The 23,346-nt window shown below is 34.8% G+C and overlaps 1 protein-coding gene across 5 annotated transcripts in view; it reads right to left on the bottom strand.

Moving 5' to 3' along the window:
• LOC145693208 (uncharacterized) overlaps positions 1-23,346 on the bottom strand; it is a 174,564-nt gene that overhangs the window by 5,782 nt on the left and 145,436 nt on the right. For 4 of the 5 annotated variants that reach the window (XM_081768996.1, XM_081768995.1, XM_081768992.1 and 1 more), the window contains 4 exons: positions 18,556-18,666; positions 8,043-8,230; positions 3,923-4,017; positions 2,302-2,556 (listed from right to left, as the gene is read on the bottom strand). In XM_081768996.1, coding sequence (XP_081625122.1) covers positions 2,302-2,556; positions 3,923-4,017; positions 8,043-8,230; positions 18,556-18,666 — 649 coding nt within the window. The remainder of the gene's footprint in view (positions 1-2,301; positions 2,557-3,922; positions 4,018-8,042; positions 8,231-18,555; positions 18,667-23,346) is intronic. The other variant, XM_081768994.1, reaches the window with a different exon arrangement.

A 23,346-nucleotide genomic window follows, 5' to 3' on the forward strand; every position in this document is an offset into this window, starting at 1 on the left:
CTATAGACGAGAGGCTTATGATAACAAAAACTTATGCAACGATATTTCGTAAAGGACAATTTTGCTGGGCAAGAAAATTAAATAATACCAGTAACAATAGATAACTTTATTTTGGTAACAATAAAATCGCAACAACAAACTGTATATACAGGACGGATTATTTGAAACGCCCTTGTAACTTTTTTTTAAAATTACTACATAAAAATCGCTAAGAATTTGTTTATTAGCATCGAAACATTGTTTGATACACTCTACAATAACAGCAGATTAACACTGTTCCAAACCCACTATAAAGTTATATTTTCTTCAAATTGTACTACGTCATACTATCACATACTTACATGTTAAAAGAAAACTTAAAATATCTCCTTTATCATTCAGTGCTAACAAACTAAGGAAATTACAGTATCACAAATATCTTAAATATTGGACGCTCTACAACACTAATAATGCAAGTGAGACGGTCGGGGCAATCCAGACTCAAAGTACCTTAGTGTCAACTACTATGATCATATGATATATTTTGATTAAAAAGCAAGAAACTGCAAGGAACTGAAAATATAACTCTTTTCAGAGGCTTCACTTCGAAGAAAAAAAAAGTATGATACCAATGGTTTCCAACAGACGAAAATAGCATAATGATGTTTACAGTAATTTGACCGGCGATATAATAAACATTGATAAAGCTTGGAACAATGCTTAAAACTATGTAACTACGAGATTTGTTGCAAATACAACTTCTGACGCTTATAATAGTAAAAGAAAGTAACGATCATTTTACACATTTCCTACAAATACGTTATTTCAAGCAATACCGCAATCCATGCTTTTCATTCATATATACATCATATATACATAATCGTAATGAACTACCAGAAAACAGTGAAAACACAATCAACGCATTAAAGAAATACAATATAAATACACGAGAAATTAAAAATATAACTTTCGCTAAAGGTTTTATTATATGGGTAGGAAACGTAATACAAAGAAAAGAGAAGACAAATTATAGAAAAACACTAAGTATGAAATATCCAGGAGGACGCCATGTTGCAATGCAGCGTTCGAACGAGGACATGAAAACTACACTCCGACCGGGTAACTGAATAGCGTAGTAAAAATGAAATACGTACTCCTTCACCATCTTAAAATATTTACAATATAGAAAAACCCACAGTGGAAACCTAGAGATGCGAGTATTTATTTACTATATAAAAATTAAACTGATCTTGTCGGTGCTGGGACCAAGAGAAAAAGTCTGAACTGTTTGAAGTCAGTTTTGGAATATAGTTATCCTACTTCGAACTGGATTTCTCCACGACAATTTGATTAAAATGCATATCTTAAGGGAGAGTGGAACAATTTATGAGAAACATTTAATACCTCACGAGTCCGTCAAGTTAGGAACATGAAACTCAGTACAAAAAACAAACATCTCATTATAAATAAACGGACAAGTGATTCAGTGTTTTTGAAAACTCCCGTTTTAAGGGGGTGAAACGGGCCATTTTATATATATTTTTTCTTCACACTGAAAGAGACATTGTCTGATGTTTATGATAGCATCACGGAAAAATGGCTGATCTGTTTGAAATTAATTTTGGCATATAGTTAATACCTTCCTGAAGCTAGATTTCTATCATATTGTTTTGGTTAAAGGGCATATCCAAAGCGGATAAGGAGTTTGAGAGTGTATGCCAAAAGCAGATTGTCTTACAAGTTTCTATCATTTTATTGAAATGCGAATTCTCAAGGAAAAGGTGTTGAAATACTTTCCATAACCCTTTCCTCTGTGCAAAGATAGTTATTTATGAGTCACTCATCTTGATAGGTGCCAGTGAAGGCAGCAAAAATTTGACGATTCATACCTGTTCCATATATCAGTAACACAATACAACACAAGCAAGGTAAGTACTTTTTTAATTTTATTTCTTAAAAACTAACAAATTTTCATGATACACGACAAAAGTTTTTTTTTTTTTTTTTTTTTTTTTTTTTTTTTTTTTTCTACCCAATAGTGCCATAGGTTGAAATTAATCAGAATTTTCATATAATATTTCAAGGTGATCTCTGTAATTTTCTAATATGCAAGAAACATTGTTTTTTTAAGCTTAAGAATTTCCCATATTGCCTGAAGCTGAAATTAATCAATTATAAAAGGTAATTTTCTCTTTCCAACTTAAAAATATAATTCGCTCGGTTCTACCAGGTACGGTACTATCACCAAAAATAATACTAACAAGACCCGCATTTCTTAATCACACTAAAAGGGTAATAGGGAAGTCTAAAATATTCGCATACCTTCCTTTTTCACCTCTTTTGGTATTTCATCCTTTATTTTCGTAGTCTTGGTGGATTCCTTCAACGCCTTTTGCTTAGCAATCAAATCGTCGATCACAGCTTGGCCAGCATAACGCAACGACACTCCAATTCGAGATAACACGCGTAGTCCTTCCCATCGATGTCGAGCAGAACCACGACCAACTTCAGCCTTTGTTCGTGGACGAGATTCAGCTACAAGACTAGCCCAATCCACAACAAGAGCATCGATGCTGCCTATAAAGTAAAAAGAAACAGATCTGTAAACTTGTACACTTAAAATTCAAAAGTTTAGAAATTTAAGTTCTAACTACAATGAGATCGATCTACTGAGTTTCCAAGACTGCTCTCTAAAACTGCGTGAATCTGAATCTTAGAAATTTCAAAAACAAGGTTACAAATCATTTTCAAAAATATAATTGAATAAAATTATCTTTAGGCGATGAGATTACGAAATTTAATTTTGAAAAAAGTGCAAAAAATAAACAATAAAAATTATAAAACAAAACAAAAGCATAAAAAGAAAATGGTCAAATTCTACTGTTTATTGCTCTTATATAAAATGTATTATAATGAGAACTTTTTAAATATGAATACTGTAATAATATAATTAGTACTGCAATTTTGGCGTGACCAAGATGTTGAAATACATGATAAAGTCCATTAATTGAGATGGTTCAACCACGCACATGATTATTAGTCGTTTGGTGTATAAGAAATGTCGGTATTATTAAGATTATTGTAGAGAATTTAATTTAGATGTATTACTGGGCTGATTACTACCAACGTGGTTCAAATTAATATGTGTATGGAGTGGTTGTAGTTGTAGCTCTATGTGAGTTTAAAAACTCTGGTAAAGACAGTAGAATGGGCTATAAATAGCTACTGCTAAGGTCACCGAAAAAAAAAAACTTTTCCTCTATTTTGCTTTTCATTATCGTACGTGTTACTTCTTTATTTTATATTGTATTGTATTTTATATTGTATTGTATTTTATATTGTATATTGAAATTGAGGTTTACGTTTACCTTGTTTAGTACTGCTCTTCTCAAGAAAAAAAAATTGTTTAAGTGCAGAAACTGATCATGAGTTTATCCGGAATTCCTTGTACATTTGTTTTCGAAGATCTAGGTCTTATTAACTCCTCTATGATAATCCAACATATAGAAGATCCTATTAATGAGGCTAAGTACATAGTTTATGGATTACTGAAGAAGACATCAGAGTATGTTGAAATAAAATAATAATCATAATCATAATCATAATAATAATAATAATAATAATAATAATAATAATAATAATAATAATAATAATAATAATAATTCGTTGAACCGAACACTAAAGGTACGAAATCTTAGTTATTTAGTCTGTTCTGTAGTTCTTCAGGTTTATATATTCTAAAAAAGAAACTCTCGAATTTCTTTCTTTTTTTAAATCTTGTTTAAAAGTTTGTACTAGTGGTTTCCTTACAATTTATCGAACAGATCTTCCTCATGTATCGTTGTATCTTCTTTCTTTATCATTATTTATTTTACTTATGTTTGTGTATACTTTGGAAATATATTTTTCTATTACATATTTTAATTCATTTAAATATACCTACCTGGTCTTTCTTCTAATTCATCCTCTGATATTTCTTCGAAATCTAAATTATCCAACATCTCCTCGTCAGGCCTTTCATCCAACACTGACATTGGCCTTCAAAAAGTAAAGCAGAATATAAGAATAAAGCAAATGAAACTTAGTCACTATTACTTAATTAAAAAAAAAAAAAAAAAAAGTTGGTACTTTGTTTCACTCATATTATGTCTCATCAATAAGAAAAGACCAAAGAAAGAAAGAAAGAAAGAAAAAGAGAAAAAACGACAAAAGTTGGTTGTCAAGGAACTCTAATGTAACCTCAAGAAAGTTTGAAAATAACAGAAAATCACTAGGAAGGTGCATGGTTCTGAAGGAAAATGCCGGTTGGTTGACTCAAGTGCGAATGAAACCATTCAGGGTGTCTACTAAAATTCCAAAATAAAATTTCGTGACTTTATCGTGACCTTTTCTTTACCAAATCATAAAATTTAGTAATATTTTCAAGAGCGAATTTGGGTCGAATTAGGCCGAATTTTCCTCCATGCGATAGAAACGTACTTTGCTTGCCATTTGGTAGCGTCTAAAGCCGACAATAGACATTTTTGGAAGTGAAATTTGACATTTTATAGAATTTTTCAATCTGTACTTACATTTGTACAGTTAAAAAAAATCGTGACCCAAAAGCTAAATTTCGTGACTTTTTCGTGACTTTCATGACCGTTTTCTGATTTCGTGACTTTTTCGTGACATTCATGACTTTCGTGGCCGATAGACACCCTGCCATTGCTGAATTGTATCCGAATCATATATCCCCACCAGAAACCAAAACTTGCGGGTGAGAATTCCTTACTTTCCAGAACATTTTTTTGATATTTTCCCTGATATGTAATTAGCCACACAGACTTTCCTATGTTCATGGAAAAACAAGATCAATAAAACATGACAACGATCACGCATAAGCAAATATTTTATTATGAAATTACAGAACGCTTAGCTAATAGAAATTCCCACACACAAACCAACTAATTAAACATCTTCCCTGAAACTTTAATCTGTAACTTTAGTCACATGATGAAAGTCATGTCACATATGAAAAGCCATAGTAAGTAACTCACCGAAAATGGGTAGATGTATGTACACAGTCGTCACAAAATCCTGTTACCCTCTATGTATTACATAAATGTTAAGGAATTGTTGTTTCTTATTGTTGCAGGTCCTGATATACATCTAAATCATGGCTGATTAGTCAATTTACAAAATGGAGGAACGCGTACGTAATAAGCACGTGGGCTCATGAACAACTCCATACAGGAAAATCAATGAGAGATATTCAACATGATTTCACTGTAATGTTTCAGAAACCTTACTCTCCAAAACCAACAATTTTACGGTAGGAGAAAAACTCTTTGCAACAGCTTGCATAAAAGATAGATCATCCTCAAGACTACCACCAATACGACTTTACACATACGTGCAGACTGCAATGTCTGTCAAACGTTCGCCGAAAAAGCCCATTCGTAAGCGATAGTATGTTCCATACTCGACATTACAGAAATATATGAAGAAGGATTTGCAGTTAAAGACAATTAAACCTTTGTTTTAAACGAATTGAGGGATAATGACATGCAGAAACGTCAGAAGGGTTGTGGGCGAATGCTCGATGTCTTTACAACTCTTCCTTCAAGAGAGAAATTGTTTTTCTCGGACGAGTGTGCAATATATCACAGTTCAAACGTTTATTTCTGAAGTAAAGAAAAACACACATCTTTATGAAGTACTTGAACACAATCCACCACATATCATAATCTGGGCTGCAATATCTGCAACCCACTTGGTAGATCCATATTTCTTTGACGGTGCTGTGAATCACATTGCGTATCTCATCATGTTGCGTGACTGGTTCATTCCATATCTGCAAAAGCGGGAATTGCTCGGCTGTGTATCGTTCCAGCAGGACGGAGCACCATCTCATTAGGCTATTGCCGCTATGGAATATCTTAATGAAGTATTTCCTGATAAAAGAATCGGACGTGGTTCTGTTCATTTGCTTGCACCTTTGGAGTATCCACCCGGAAGTTCTGATCTGCCATCTTGCAACACTGTATTATGAGGGGTGTGGCAAGGTTGCTGCCACACGTTACGAGACAGTTGATGAACTTAAGGATGCTGTTCGACGTGCATTTACTCCCATCACGCCACCAATATTGAGAAAAATTTCACATCGTACATGGAGGAGAATCACACTATGCTATGAAAACGACGATGTACACACAGACACTCTGGAATAAACAGTAAAGAATAGTCTCACTACCTCAAAGTTGTCCTCTGCCATAATCCCACATTAATACAACGTGACCATCTATGAATATTTGGACAACACGCGATAGGGGGTAAAGACTCCCTCCCTCCTATTGGATACGAACAATATTCTTTGAACTGCCTCACAATTTGATCTGCTCTATTGCGATTAAACCAATTATTTTCAACTAATTCAACTAAAAGAGGATGCACTTCAACACCAGATCCTACAGAAACATTAAGATCCAAACACAAAAGAGCTCTTGTCAATTTATAATTTAAAAGGTGACTTTTCCAGACGTTTAAGTACAAATTTCTAAAGATACTTTCTGCAATTTCGGCGAAAATCCAAAATATCCAAATCCGTTATTAGCTGACATTTCTTAAAGTTGATCAATGTAAACATTCTTTACAGGGTTTTCTTCATTTTCTGCATGACCTCGAAGAACTAAAAGTTTCTGGTTTTACAAACTTTTGCATCACATCCGATAACGTGTTGTAAAGAATTGGACCAAGAGGAGTGTCAGGCAGAAATTCAATAAAGAAAACTTCTCTTTCTGAAGCAAAGATTTTAAAACTGTAAGTTTAGGAATAAGCATTTTATCTTCTTAAAACACGCTTGACATGATCTGATAGCTTGAAGAACTGGGAAATATTTTATCCTTCCTAATATCTTGAATATACAACAGCAGATACGGATAAATGTGAATGGCTCGCTGAGCAACATTATTGTTTTCCAACCCAAAACAACAAAACTTCACAGGAAAATTTTCTAAGCCTTTATAAGTGTAATCGGAATCTTAGAACAACCATTCTTCCGTTCTTTACCTCACTTTCAGCCTTAAATGATCCATACAAACCAAGAAACGCACAGCTTCCAATAGCAATTACTACAGCGTCATTTGCGATGTCTTGGTATCTGACTTGAAAATATGGAGAAATGTGAAGTTTACTCTAAGGCGATTCAATGAAATTTGAAGTAGCTTTTGCAAGATCACCGGTGAATGCGTTTCTTTGAAAGCAAAAATCAGAAGCTGTAAAATTTCTTAAAAACACTGATGTCAAATAACGCATTCACACTTACCCTTTCACCGTACTTCAGAATCTCACACTTATGTCTCCTTGAACAACTGAATTAGTTCACTACTACAGTATGGTTATAGTAACACGTAAGTGCATATTATTTTGTAACGTTCAAAACTGCATTTTCCTAACAATCTCATTGTCAGGAACATAAATGAAATGAAATCTTTTAGTTTTACGTATGCCGTGTACGCTACAGGAGACGGTGATAATAAAAATAAATGAAATGCACAAATTAAAATGCATAATTAAGTGTTAACTAAAAAGAAGTAAGAGAGTAATAGAGATTTTAAACTAAGGATATCTAGTGAAAGTTAGTTAATACTGAAATAGTTGAGGGGACATGATTTGTTCAATTACCGTTCCGAATTCGATCGAAAAAGTGTAATAGCTGAGTGAAGTTTTTCCTGGGTTTTCCTCATTCACATCAACCAAATGCTGGGATAGTATCTCACATAATGGTCCAGGTCACTTCCTCCACAATTCCCCGGGCAGTGTGATTGCTGGGGGACGTCATCCCTCATACGTGACGGGCTAATATGGCCACAATGCCAAAAGCCCAAAAATCTCATTCCTAACCCTAACCGTGCAAAATAAGTTTGCGATACACTGGATTCTATACAAATCGAAGTCAAATTCCGACAGTAATACTTTGTTTGAAATATACAGGATTTCTGTTGTCAAATTTTCTTTTAAAAAATACAATATCTTAAAATCACTATTTTCAAACCTTTTTTTACCAAGTAGGTAAGCTTTATTACCTAGAATCCGGTGCTTCTTTATTTTCTTGAATAATTCCTGCATCTTTCTCATTATCCTTTTCTTCTTTTTCTCCTCCCTCTTCTTCCTCTTCTTTTTTCTTCTCCTGTTCTTCCACTTCTTTCTTCACTAACTCGCTCACTGCATTTATAGCTTCAATCACGGAGCCCTCCATCGTATTTGAATCCTGCTGGAATTCCATAAACATCAACCATTAATATGAAACTTACCATACAAAACCTTATTTAAAAATAGTAAATCACACGAATAGGAATTCGTAGTTAAATTAATATTTACATATAAAGTAAACTCTCGATTATCCGGCTTACGTACCATACGGCATATTTCCAAAAAAGAAAGAAAGAAAAAAAATCCGTAATAAAATGAGATTTTCTTAACGATTTCTTCGACGTATAACGCTTGAGAAAAACGCAACTTTGCCAGACAAAAGCATTGACCTACCAAAAACTAAAAAGCTGTAAGTTTTGACTCTTTTAGGCGCGTCTTTTCACATTTGTGTAATCATTTATCGATGAAAAGAACAAGTTTAGATCATTTATGAATCAGACCTACGTTTTACGTTAATGTTTTGTCATTTTAAAATTGTAGTAAGTACAGTGTATATCATTTTATGTTACCTAGAGTTAAATTAGACATTACAATTTATCTTAAATGTGTATAATATTTTCATCAGGGTGTCTACTAAAATTCCAAAATGAAATTTCGTGACTTTTCTTTATCAAACTATAAAATTTCGTAACATTCAAAAACTAATAACAGTACCTATATTCTTCACCACTTATCTTATCTCTACTTTCAAAGGCTGTTTCCTGGAGCGATAAAAACTTGATGTCTTCTCACAGTTAAATAAATTGGTTGGATGCGTAGGTGGTTTCCGTGATGCGATGCGATTTGCATCACCACTGCTCAATGATGCCAGTTAAAGGACGATCTGAAGAGCGAATTTGGGTGTGAATTAGGCTGAACTTTCATGTAGGCGATAGAACCGTGCTTTGCTTGCGATTTGGTAGCGTCTAAAGCCGACCATAGTCATTTTTGGCAGTGAATCTTGACGTTTTATAGAATTTAAAGAACAAAATTTTCCAGTCTCTACTTACATTTATACAGATTTTAAAAAATCGTGACCCAAAAGCTAAATTTTGTGACTTTTTCTTGACTTTCATGACCGTTTTCTGATTTCGTGACATTTGTGACCGATAGACACCCTGATTTATTCTTGGACTTCCTTTTTCTGTAATGAACTTTCAATTAAAAGTACACTACAGCACATAATAAACATTTACATGTTCTGTACAAAGAGGTCAGAAAACATGAATAAGTTCAGATTTGGTGTATAAAGTTTGTTTTCAATATTATGAGTGGGGCAAGAAGTAACTAATTATAGAACTCTGTTCACGCTTTTTTGTTAGTCGACCTACCCTTCTGTCATGTTAGGCCTGATAGTTGAAAGTCTACTGTATATAGAAACTAGAATCTTAAACAGATTTAGTGGACAGGAGATTCTATCGGGGTACTTCCGTTTCTACCCAGATTCTCACTACATCAATTCTTCCATCATCATTCACTTGATTTAATCATCCGTCTCCTTTGGCCTAAAGGGCATAATTATGGGACGTTAAACTGAAATATATATATATATATATATTTTTTTAACAAATTTGCGAGGGATGTGGGAAAAGTCATATCTAATTACCTCTATTTTCCTTTTTAGGTGAATGAAAGCAACCTGATCATAAAGGAAGAGCATATTTAAGAAGGTGTATAAGAAGGGAAAATGTCAAGTGACCGGGTCACCAGAGCCTCCACAAGTGCACAAGTTGAGCAAAATCCTAATTTAGAACAGAGAAAACACTAATTTAGACAGAGACATGTGATTCGCTTTCTCTTTCGTAAGGGCGTCAGTGTTAATGAAATTCATCAAAACCTGGTGGAAGTGTATGGTGATGATGCACTGCCGCATCGACAAGTAACACGATGGATAAGTTCATTTAAATGTGGTAAAACAAACGTTAAAGATGAGCCTAGGAGTGGTCGACCAAAAACAGCAACTTCACCTGAAGTCGTGGAAATTGTACAAAAATTGGTAATGTTCGATCGACGAAAAAAGATTAGAAAAATAGCGGAGGAAGTAAAGATTGATATTTATAGTGTTTGGGATATTATACACTAACACCTTCGGCCCACAAAGGTCTGTTCCAAATGGGTTCCGGACAATTTGAACGTTTTTAGAAGCAAACTCGGGTGCAAATGTGTCAGGGAATGGAACGGACTCACTGGTATGATCCAGAATCTAAACAAGAGTCCATGCAGTGGAGACATCAGGGGTCACCAACTTAAAAACAGGGCAAAGAAATCTGCGGGCAAGGTTATGGTAACTATTTTCTGGGACAGGGAAAGAATTATTTTGCTTGAAGCTATACCAAAGGGGCCTACCATCACAGGGATTACTACAAAAGATCTCGAAGATTTATGCCGAGCAGTTCAGAATAAACGACGCAGAGGTGCAAATCGTCGAATTTTGCTTCTTCATGACAATGCGTCTGGACACACATACCATCTTGCGCAGGCTGCTATCACAGAACAGGAAATAATTTAACTTTACCACCCCCCCAAAATCCTGACCTAGCCCCAAGTGATTATTATCTGTTTCGTCATTTGAAAAAAATACCTCAGGGGCCAGCGATTTTCAAGCGACAAGCAGGTAATAGATGCTGTGATTCAGTTCTTTGACTCCAAGGAGAAATCTTTTTATGTTGAAGGCATTGAGTCACTTGAAACAAAATGGAGACGATGTGTAGAATTGGAAGGTGATTACATTGAAAAATAATAATGGTTTTTCTTTCTCAGTTCATTGGTTTTCTTGTTAGCCCGCCATAGATATGAGTTTCCCAACACCCCTCGTATTTATTATTCGTAGCTGATACTTCTTGTTAATCTATTCTGGCGAGGTTAACTTCAAGAGTGAGAGTTATAATTCCTCGGGTGCTTTAAATCGATGTAATATATCGCTATACGAAAAATACTGAAAGACATTATATAGCAAGTAAAATATAAAGCTTCATACTTACCACAATAATCAAAATATTAAGTAGCATTTTCAAGAAATGCGGTCCTAATTATCAGCTTAATTAAGTCTAAAAGCAGTTTAAAAAGAAACATGTGGGAAGGTAAAAAGGCTAAAAATTGATTCGAAGTACATACACCACTTCAGTCAGAAAATAATAATATAGTATTTTGTGATATGAAGTGGTGTATTACGTTGTATCAATTTTTATCCTTTTCACCTTTGAGCGTTATTTTTTTTTTTAAAGAGCGTTATTATTTTTTTTTTTTAATAAACTTTTTTCAAACTTAAATACACTGAGGAGAACCCCGTTCCTCGAAAACGTTATTTAATTTATGGATTACTGTGGTGAGTATGAATATTTTTATTTTACTTGCTATATTATTTTAACTGCTAAATTATTATTATTAATTTGTACTTCTATACTGAAGCAGAATCTCCACATATTCTGTCCACTTTCTTTATTCTACTGTCTCATCCTTTACATTGGACCTACACAGATTCCAACGACCCATATACATTTACTATAATAATAAAGCGAATACACATTGCTCGGTGCTCGCACATCGTTTATAATCAAAAATGATACTTGTCATAAACCAAACACTGCAACAACTTTAAACAACTACTATCAACATCAACAAACGCTTACGGAATATCCAACAGCAATTCCTAGCAGTAAGGTATATGCCTATTTCTTAAGTACTTCCTATCCTTCCACTAACTACTCAATAGTAGCTCCTATTGTATTATAAATGTTATTTCTTCCTTTTGCCATAACAAAAATTTAAGAGGATTCCCCTGGAATTAGAGACACGTCGGAGTAGGTCACGGAAGATGTTACCATGTAGTCTAAAAATATTGAGCCTATTGCGCACGAGATGACGTTACTATCTCAAATATCAGGGAATATGAGTCGCAGAGGGTCAGGGCTAACGCCATTTGACAGCTGACAGTTGAAGCTAGTAGATGTGCAAAAAAAAAAAAAAAAAAAAAAAAAGTTGGTATTCTTATAATCACACGTAAGGTATTGCACTGTGAAGCCGAGTGAAGTTTCCGCAAAACTGCGCTTTTTATTACAATTTTATTTCTATAAAGGCGCAAATGCTTTGCAGGTCCGTGAAGATACATGTGGTGTTTATGAGCAAGATATGTTATCGAAGCAACAGCCAAAAGATGTTTCAGTTGTCTTTGTTCGAGAAATTTCGATGTCCAAGATGCTCCTCGCAGTAAGCGACCAATCACAGAAAAAGTGAATGATATTCTGATAAAAGTCGAGGAATTCCAGTCATGACATCGCCAATGATCTAAACACTCATGATCAAATAATGTTAAAATATTTCGGAAAGATGACTGCAAAAAGAAGCTCGATATTTGGGAGCCACATGATCTGACTCAAAAACATTTACTCGATCGAATTTCCTGTGATTCTCTACTTAAATTATGAACTTGAGCCACTTCTGAAGTGGCTGATCACACGTGATGAAAGTGGATAATCTATGATAACCGTGTGCAACAAAAATCGTGGTTCAAGCGAGAAGAAGCTTCACAGTCTGTGCAACTTAGCCCACACAGACGCCCAGGAAGGTTATGCTGCGTTTGGTGGGATTGGAAGAGTATAATGCATCACAAGCTGCTGCAGTTGAATAGAATGATAGACTTGTACTTTTCTGTCGAGAACAAGTACACCTACCAAGTCAAAAGAAACGGCTAGAACTGGTCAGCACAAAGGATGTCGTACACTATGCTGACATCAGACCGCATATACCTTGACGACCAGTCAGAAGTTACAAGATCTTCCACCGTATAGCCTGGATCGAGCACCGTCAGATTATCATTTGTTTCGGTCTCTGCAAAACTCTCTAAATGGTGTTAGATTAGTTTCAAAAGAGCCCTGTGAAAACCACGTGTCTTTATATACACACATATCAGACCATATAGGTCCTATAGCGACAGGATTATGGTGTTGCTGGAAAAATGACAATAGGTCATCAAACGAAATGGTGCATATGTGGTTTCGCAATATTCTGTTTAATCACACTACATGATTTTTCAATTTTGACCTTTAAAGACTCAATACATTTTAGATAACATGATATTTAAAAGTTTAACGTATATTACTTTATTAAACAACATACACACATACTATTTACATTACCAAGTATGTAAAAAAACACACATGAATGGACTGGTACCCAAGTTTACCACATGTATTCATCGACTCAAAATGTTCCCCACTCATCTAAAATGCAACCTGAATGTTTACTAACTTTAATGCAGATACATTACAGTGCTTATTTGAAGTACTAATACTTCGCCTTAGACAGAGGTGTATGATATATATATATTCCGCATTTATAAACAACAAAAAATATTATAGTCAAGTGTGTACAATCTTGTTCAACAAATTCTGGCCACCTATCTGTTTTTAAAAGGCCCTGTATCTTTGTTCATACATGAATTAAATCAAACAAAAGCTGATCTTTAACCAATCAAGAACTCTCCTCAAACCAAAGAATTATTATTTAATATATAGTGATGCAAGAATACAGTATTTAAAAGAGAGGAGAGTGGCCAGACTTCTTTGTGAACATGATTGTACCAGGGTGAAGCATAAGTTCGTTTCGTTTTTGAACCCATCCGAAAGATTCATATCGTTCGTGTTACGTGGAAGCATCAAGCGTAAAAAGGAGTTTGTACACATGAAGCACTGTCAATCATCATCCAAACAGCTCACGTTTCCGAATTGCAGTCATACTGAGACGGTCAAACATGGAGCTTGATCAAGTCGCAAGTGGGTATTCATATACTGTCAAGACATTATTGGAGGCAAGTGGTTAAATATATACAGGATGGGCCATTTTAATTAATCCACGGAAATATCTGAAAAATGATAAAACATAGAAGAAATGTTTCAAGTACACGTTATTTATTTCTAAGGGGGAAAACCAATTCCGCCAAAAGTACCCCTTCCCGCCCCCCCTAAATGGGGGTAACGGGGGGTAACTTTGAAATGTCAAATGGGAACATGGGTCGAGTAATACCTCGTTCGAAAGGTCTTGGAAAACTGAGTAACGCTGTACCAAAAGATGTTCCATATTGTGCACCAGTTTCAAAATGGCCGCCATGATATGGTTCGGAAACTCCAGTACCCGTAGTATGAAAACCATGGAAGGTAAATGAATGGAACAAAATTGAAATACGTAAATATCATAGGGCAGATCGAATGATGTAATTCCTGTGATCCCAGTGGCCTCCCTGAAAGGGTCTTGTGGGCTAACTTCAAAATTTCAATGTCCGACCGGACAACGGTTCGGGCGTACGCTTGACCTAACCAATGCTGTTTGGAAGGCAGACTTTATGCATAGAGAATTGGTGCACTAAGTTAACGCGGATGGCCACAGTTACATTTTGATTAACTATTAACATTCATGTCATATTGTGAGCTTGAGGGAAGAAACGGTGTGTACGTATATCCCCGAAATGCTTTCTGAATAACCAGCACGCATTGCATAAAAGTTTATCTTTTTTTAGTCACTACAGCGTCATCCTTACAAACAAATGTTTCAACCACACCATACCTATTTGTAAGGTTAGCCTTAATTTACGAATTAAAGTAGAGTTCTCGTTTGAACTTTCACTTTACTTTCCACCCCACTCACATACAGAGCGCAGGGAGAGATTATTTTGCAGGACTTGGATTTCTCTATATACATTATGGCAATTTTACTCTAATATTTTTATCTCTGTTGTATTATTCTCGAGCCTTGGAACGCCTCCGTGGTTTTCCTATTTAATTTTCGTTATTTTCATTCATGTCTAACCGTATTCATACTATGGGCACTAGACGTTTTCTTAGACACAGTCACCATATCTTTGCGATCATTTTGAAAACGGTGTCTCATGTCGAAAATTTTCTTACAGAAGCTGTTTGATATTAATTTGTCTATGTAACGTGATGTTACTCGCTTCAAGCTGCTATTTGAAATTTTAAAGTTGGCCCCGGATACCTTTCAGTTGGCCCTTGGAGTCACCCCGACAACACCTCTCGATGTGCCTTACGTCAGTTAGCTACTCCAGTTTTTCTTTTGTTGATTTATCTCCAATCGCTTTCATACTACGGGTACTAAACCTTTTCTCTGACACGGATACTATGTTTCGGCGGCCTTTTGAGAATACTGCCATTTCACATCAATCGTTTTCTCCTGCAATATGTTAGATTTTGCACGATTTATCGAACGAGGTACCACTCGACTCATGTTACTATTTGAAATTTTGAAGTTAGCCCCCAAGACCCCTTTAGGGAGGCCACTGGGATTACAGGGACCACACCGTTCGATATGCCCTATGATATTTATGTATTTCAATTTTGTTCCATTCATTTACCTTCCATGGTTTTCACAAAACGTGTACTGGAGTTTCTGAATCATATTATGGCGGCCATTTTGAAACCGGTGCACAATATGGAACATCTTTTGGTACAGCGTTACTCCGTTTTCCAAGACCTTTCGAACGAGGTATTACTCGACCCATGTTCCCATTTGACATTTCAAAGTTACCCCCGTTACCCCCATTTAGGGGGGGCGCGGAGGGGTACTTTTGGCGGAATTGGTTTTCCCCCTTAGCAATATATAACGTGTACTTGAAACATTTCTTCTATGTTTTATCATTTTTCAGATATTTCCGTGGATTAATTAAAATGGCCCACCCTGTATATATATATATATATATATATATGAATGAAGGAAATCTGTGTTATGAAAGAAGAGTGAACTATAAATATTCGAGATTACCAAAAAGAAAGTCGGGCGACACGAGCATTGATGACTAATCTGGCGTCGGGAGACAAGTTGCCACAAACAGAGACCTCCCAGGACAGATTGTAACCGATGTAATCACAAGCACGTGTCAATTGGAAATACAGGTAAGATCATCCCAAAATACAGTGTATCGTAACCTTCAACTGGGGTTTGTCTCGAGGTTTCGACTTGTGCTCCACAAGCTGACACTGCAACAATCTGGAAGATGACTAATCTATTACCACACAAAGACCTTCCCTAATACCTTTCTCTTGACTGGGGAGGAAGAAAGAATGGGGAAGGAAGCGGTTAATTTGCTGCTCTTTCTCCTTCCATGGTCGTCCCAACCAGTTCCTCTTCTTCTTCTTATGTTTTCCCTGCACCTACATATTTTTAACTGAGTGCAAAGAAACTAGAAATAATTCAAACTCTTTCCTCTAAATATTTCTTTATTTCTTTTCTTCCTTTTTCGGGATCAAAAAAGCTAAACCATCTAAAGGGATTTCAAACAATGCTATTGTTATAATTACATGGGCGCATGGGGGGGATATTCAAAATAAACAAAAAAAATTGGCTACTTGCCAATGAATCCATCCTTGAAAAATTTAAAGGTTTTGACGTTTCGGAACTCTCAGCTGGTTCCTTCCTCAGTGGCAAGGTAAAAAGGATTAATACGGAAAGGAGAGAAAAGGAGTAAAACCAGGAATACATACCACTATATAAAAGTAACGTACAAAAAAGATCCTGAGATGGATAGAGCAGAATGAAAAAAGAATGAACTGAATAAAAAAGAACGTGGTGTCTGTTAGGTCACTATTGCGAGATCCAAAGTATGCATCAAAAGTAGGTACCCAAGTTCGATCAATGTTGCCAGTATCAAGGTTCAATGCAGGTTTGTATTTATGAATAAAGAACGATTCTTTAATTTCCCGGTTTTATATATATATATATTTTGCTGAACCTATTACCTTAACCTGTTTTATATTATGTGAATGTTGTTTTAGATGAAGCGCTAAACCCGACATGCCTTCTTCATGTGACTTTTTTGATTGTCTAACATGTTCCTTCACACGCATGTTAATATTACGTTTAGTTTGGCCAAGATATGAGGAATCACATTGGCAATGGACGCGGTAAACACCTGCCTTATTTAATGGATCGACAAAATAGCTTTTAAATCCAGTGAGATGTTTTTGTAAACTTTGGGGGGAATACTTGAAGCAGATATGTTATGCTTTGCAAGAATACGTTGATTTTTTGTTGAAAGTTGTGGAAAATAAGGAATTCCAATCTAAGTTCTTTTTTATTCAGTTCATTCTTTTTTCATTCTGCTCTATCCATTTCAGGATATTTTTGTACGTTACTTTTATATAGTGGTATGTATTCCTGGTTTTACTCCTTTTCTCTTCTTTCCGTATTAATCCTTTTTTTTACCTTGCCACTGAGGAAGGAACCAGCTGAGAGTTCCGAAACGTCAAAACCTTTAAATTTTTCAAGGGAGGATTCATTGGTAAGTAGCCAATTTTTTGTTTATAATGCTATTGTTGTTTATCTAGTGGAATATCAATAATTCAGTATTCTGGAAACTCATTCCACACCACCGTGCTATTGATGATGAATAATTTCAGCGAGTTCATGATAAGCGACAGAAATACCTGGCTTTGATGAACAGGGAGAGTTTCATAGCGCCCTGTGTAACCAGTCACGGGTAGTTATCCAGAAAATCCAGGAATTTCATGGATTTGAACTGCTACATCATCTCACATACAGCCCAGATCTTGTCCCTTTACATTATCATTTGTTTCGCTTCCTCATGTATTTCCTACACGGACGAGGATTTCAAATAGCTGACGACTGGAAAACAGCGTATGTGCGAGCTTTTGGTCTCCAAACCACCGAATGTACTCGCTATGGGATTGTGGCTTTCGTAGAACGTTGGCTAAGGGTCATCCAACACAAACTTTCCTTTTCCAGAATAAGGTACGTACACATCACCAATTCTTACATAATAATACTTCATACATGAAAATATGAGCGACCCTAAAAGCGAATATTCTGTTTTGAGGACGCCTGAACATTTTTAAAAGTACACGATGCAAAAAATATAGTTTTACACAGAAGAAAATAACTGAGATAGACGGGTTGAGGAACTTTGGAATACTATCATAATAACAATATTAATAATAAAATGGAATTTCTCATTAACGTCACACAATTATGCACCGAGAATAAGGGAGAACGTGATGAAGATAATGAATGAAATGGTGGAATGAAGAAAGTGGAAGAACGGGAAACTCAGAGAAAACCCACAAACAGGAATTTTATCCATCACAAAGCCGTAGCGCGAGCTGGGATCGAATTGAAAAAAGGACCCACGCACCAAACTGAGCCGCCAATAATAATAATAATAATAATAATAATAACAATAATAATAATAATAAAACTAAGTTCTGACAATGGTCATTTGACTAAACTATAATGGGTCAATCTTGCAAGAAAAAATGAACTGAGATAATCCAGTTTTACGTTCCATAGTTATGTTCTATAAATTTATCAATATGATTACAAATTTCGCAAATTATAAGGTAAAAAGCATTGTATAATGCCAAACTCTACTTTCTATATACTTACAACAAATGGTTCCTCTTTGCTTCGTTCGCTTATATGCGACAATGGCCTCTCAGGAACTTCGGATTCTTGTGCTGTTTCATCTAAGGTTGGGCCTTCTTCTATTTGAGGAGACTGTAAGAAATAAAGCAAGCTCAATGAAATAGTATCCATATTGTTGCTATTATATTGCAGAAACCTATTTATGTCATGTTAAAACTGATACCTTATTCATTTTCAAAGGATGATCAAATCTTTGGGCTCATTTCTAAAGGCGCTTAAACCAAATAAAATAGCGGTGAAGTACAGAACAGAAGGGGCAATTGTATTAACCAGCAAACGTGCTTTTCTGCTATTACTAACATACGGAGAGTGAAAACATTATCACTAAACTGCAATGGAGTCAGAATTAAGGTATTAACAAAAGATGATCAACGTTCAGAACATATGAATCAATCTAAGGTTAATATTTCTTGATGATAATTGTTAAGACTGCAAAGATCTTCAATATTTAATATATATATATAAAATTGTCTGTGTCTGCACGAAAATGGAAGCAAGCTGATCATTCCAGAATTATAGGAGGCTGAAGGCTGGCTTTTGGTTCATAATACTACGACTTACAAAGCGGTTTTGGACGAGGATTTAGTTCCAAAACATGTATGTATGAAGCAACAGTCTGTTACCTTCTACTACTATGCCAAGTAATTTTGATTGTAAGTAAAAGTACTTTCTACTGGATACGTAAAGTTACCTTAACAAGTCTTTCTGGGAGTTTTACTACATCAACGCAAAAGAAGTGAGCTATCTTAAGATAAAAACAAATCTACAGTAATGATTTCCAATTTGTTGCTTACATTAAAAACTAAATGTGTCGCTATTTTATCAGGACATTAAGTTTATCACAAACTAAACAAAGATCATATTAATATTGTGAATTTTGACTGCTGAAAACAAATTTAAGAAATGAATATTATTATAGTGCACATTCAGTAATCACACATTTTTAGTTTATCATGGAACGAAAAGGGGTCGCTGTCTCATCTAATAACAAATGAAGGCCTTCATATTGTACGAAAATATACTTAAGATACTTGAGGCATGAAACACTCTCTCGTTGCTTATCTCTTTCTTCATTTTTCCAACGAAAGTTAGATCACAGCAATGCACTGAAAAAATAACTTTATAATAATCCAATCAAAACTGTTTGTTCGCTATTCAAAGTCAATTACCGAAGACTGAATTTATACTTTAAAGTGAGTTTCGCATCACTCTGTTCAACGCCATTCTATCACTGTTTGAAACAAAGAATGATGAGTTAGAACATGGGTGCTAGTCATCTGGACACTTAAAAGCCTTAAATTATATTTTATTTTCATTTTCATTTTTTTTTTTTTTTTTTTTTTTAGAATATCATAAGTGTTTTTCTTTTTTCTACTTTAAAGAAGGAGGTTTGGAGAAATCCCTATAATTTCTAAATTAAAATGTTTTTGAAGACGATGGAAATGAATAATAATTTGAAGATATTGTTACAGAGCAATTGGAGTATAAAGTTTATTTTGAGCAAAAAATGTACGTCAAAATGCCACATATTTCTTGTAATAGCGGAGTAGTACATGTCTGGTTTTTTTTTTTTTTTTTTTTTTTTTTAAGTAAAGTTTTATTAGCGCACAGTCATTACCCGTCGTTCATCATCAGATAACTATAGTTACGAAAATACAAAATTAGATATGATCGATAGTACTTCTTTCCACTAACACTGACGTACTAGTTACTAAACATATCTGGGCGAGAATTTACTCGATTACTTAATTCTTCGAAATTTCAGATTCAGATGATCAAGAAAATAGATCAAATATAAGGCTAGTAAATATTGCAAAATTTTCCAAGTATATTACAATATTTTTGTTTACATAATTAGAAAAGTATTTGCGTACGAAGACGAATCTTGGACCCTTAAACAAAATAGATCACATTCAAAAAATTTAAACTCGGTCCACGATAATGTGCGCATGACATCATTATGTAACGTAAACAATTTAATTACCCAAATATTTGGCACTCTATAATAAATTTTAAATGTAGATGCAAACACATTAATTATTTAAGAAATCTCATAATGCACACTGCAAAAATTTCTTTATAATATACGTTGACACACTGAAAGCGATAATTCATTTTTTTTCCCCGTTTAGTCCAGAAGTATGCAACTTAAAGCGTGTACGGTTGTATGTGTGTGTGTGTGTGTTTTCAATAGTACCAAAAAACTGTCACTCTTACTACCAGGTGCGAATCATCACAACTCCGTGAAACATTCAACAGAACCTACGTACACATAATTTAAAAAGGCATACTTTCGTAACAATAATGACTCAAAGGATAAACCGCGAACGTCACAAGGAATAAGCCAAGAGAAATTATAAATTTTAAGACACATATCAAAATTTTGCATTTAACTAACTACTTAACCCTTTTTTTTTCTAATTAATATTAGAATGACTTAGATAAATATTCTCTGTATTGTACTTTATTTTTGTGTAATTTTACATCTCAAGCATTTAAAAATGTGAAGAAAAAAATCTCAAGTTTAAGGTCCAACAATTATGAATATTAGAGAAAATGCAACGTGTGATAAGCACACAATTATTATAAAATAAAAATAACAGAAGAAACAAGAGTAACTCAAGAAAGAAAAAAAGAACTATTAACACTGTTTCTGTCCAAAGCTCACTTGTAACCAGGTTCGAACCTGTGACTCCCCGTTATCAGAAGTAGACATTGTATCACTAAAACTTCAAAATGAAACCGACAGAAATATTTTAATATCCCAAGGTTATCTGTTACAGACTAAAGGATTTGGATGATAAAACCAAGTGAATTATTATGCACGAATTAGCACAACGAAGAAATGAGAGGACCTGAGATATTTTCACCAGGTTGTTAAGTACGCGTAAATAGTTCTATTGAGTTTAAGTTCCGAAAGACGATTCCGACCTCGGAAGCGAAAGAAGGTTTCTCGTGCAGAAAAAGGAAGTTTCAGACCATATACCGAAAGACATTTACTGAGACAATCGGTTGTGCACCCGCAACTGAAATTGGTTGTTTGAGAAAATTCGACTTTGGTTCCGGAACCTATATAGGAATGGAAGCGAAATTACGGATACAAGAGAAATAAGTTCTGTAACAAAACCTATCTTTCGTTGCTGTGATTCCCTCAAATCATTATTTCACAGCTGCTCAACATCGTTTGCAGCTTGTAACAATGTTTGTGAACGATGATGATGAAACCGTTTCAGAACATAAACCAATATGACTGGTTTTCGGCTTAGTAAAAGGGACCGATAAGCCTAAATATATTTCAATTCTCTTCCTGAACACGCCAAATTACAGTTTTCGGTTCCGTGAAAAGAACCGATATGTCGAAATGTATTTTGGCTCTCTTCCCGAAGCAGCATAAATTAAAACGTTTATTTAGGCTTCAGACTGGAATCCTATTAACATTTCGGTTTCGTTACCATTAATAACCTTGGTTTTCACTAAATCGAAAAACAATCTGGGTATGAAATTAAATAAATGGCGAGTGCTCTACACTGTGATCACAATTTATCTTATAACAACAAGAGTGTAACATTGTTCAAACAGGTTCTCCCTTGACTACTTGATGGACAAATCATCTCCTACGTTTCTCTAAGATCCTTTATATACTTCTATTGTATTGTATTTTTTGAGCTTTACGTCCCATATATATGATCTTTAGGCTCAAGGAGATGATGAGAAATGAAAGATGATAATGAAATGAGCAGTGAAAGAACAATATCCACAACTTAAAAAACTAATCTGAGACATGATTAAAAATATTAACTTGGACTAACTTGGTACCTGTCTATCATCTAATATAATAATTATTGAAATTTGTAGTAGAATGGCATTTTTTTCTCTTTCTTTAGTTTAACGTTCCATGTTATGTATCGAGGGTAAGGGAGACGATGATAACAGTGGATTGACAAGACGAAGGAAACGGGGAAAACCCCGAGAAAACAAAATGTACACTGGGTTCTGTCCACCACAAAGTCCACTTAGCGAAAGCTGGGATCGAACCAGGAACCTCACGCCCAGAAGTGGACGCTCTACCACTGAACCACCGTGACGCTTTCTTAAAGCATTGTCGCAAACTTAACTCACATCTTATAGCATCACTTGTTATGGTAAAGAAGTACCAAACAAAAATCAAATATTTGTGCATATATGATTTTTACTTCAAGAAGGAAGACTTTTTGTTCTATGCCATACCATCTGACACAAAATGTGAGATGAAGTGTGCATTCAGTGATTTAAGAAAACGCCGCTTAGTAAGATGAAGGTTCCTATGGAAATTTCGGAGATTTTTAAATGATAGACGTACACCAAGGTTAATCCAACACACTAATATTCAAGCCGTGAGCAGGATTGTAACACATGAGATACATATCTTGCGATCAGTAACTTAATACTTTAGACCGCTTCAGTATATCAGCCGACTTCGTATGCTTCTGTTTAACTATTTGCAACAATACAGTTAAAACTTCGAAGAAAGGAAAGAAAAAAAAAATATTATCAATACTTTATAACAAGACTGCATACTTGCTTTGAAAGATGATATTGAATAACTTTGACAATTTTGACGTACATTCTAAATTCTTTAGTTTGCAAAGAAGAATATGCAAACAAAGCGAGACTGACCTTGAAAAGTATCCCATGATAAAAATCTACCAATATGAAGCTAAAACTAGAGTCCTTAACTTTTTATCAGAATGGACGATTTTCAAAACTATTTAA

The sequence above is a fragment of the Thermobia domestica genome, chromosome 8 (assembly GCF_964235325.1).
Source record: "Thermobia domestica chromosome 8, izTheDome1.hap1.1, whole genome shotgun sequence".
Lineage (NCBI taxonomy): Eukaryota > Metazoa > Arthropoda > Insecta > Zygentoma > Lepismatidae > Thermobia > Thermobia domestica.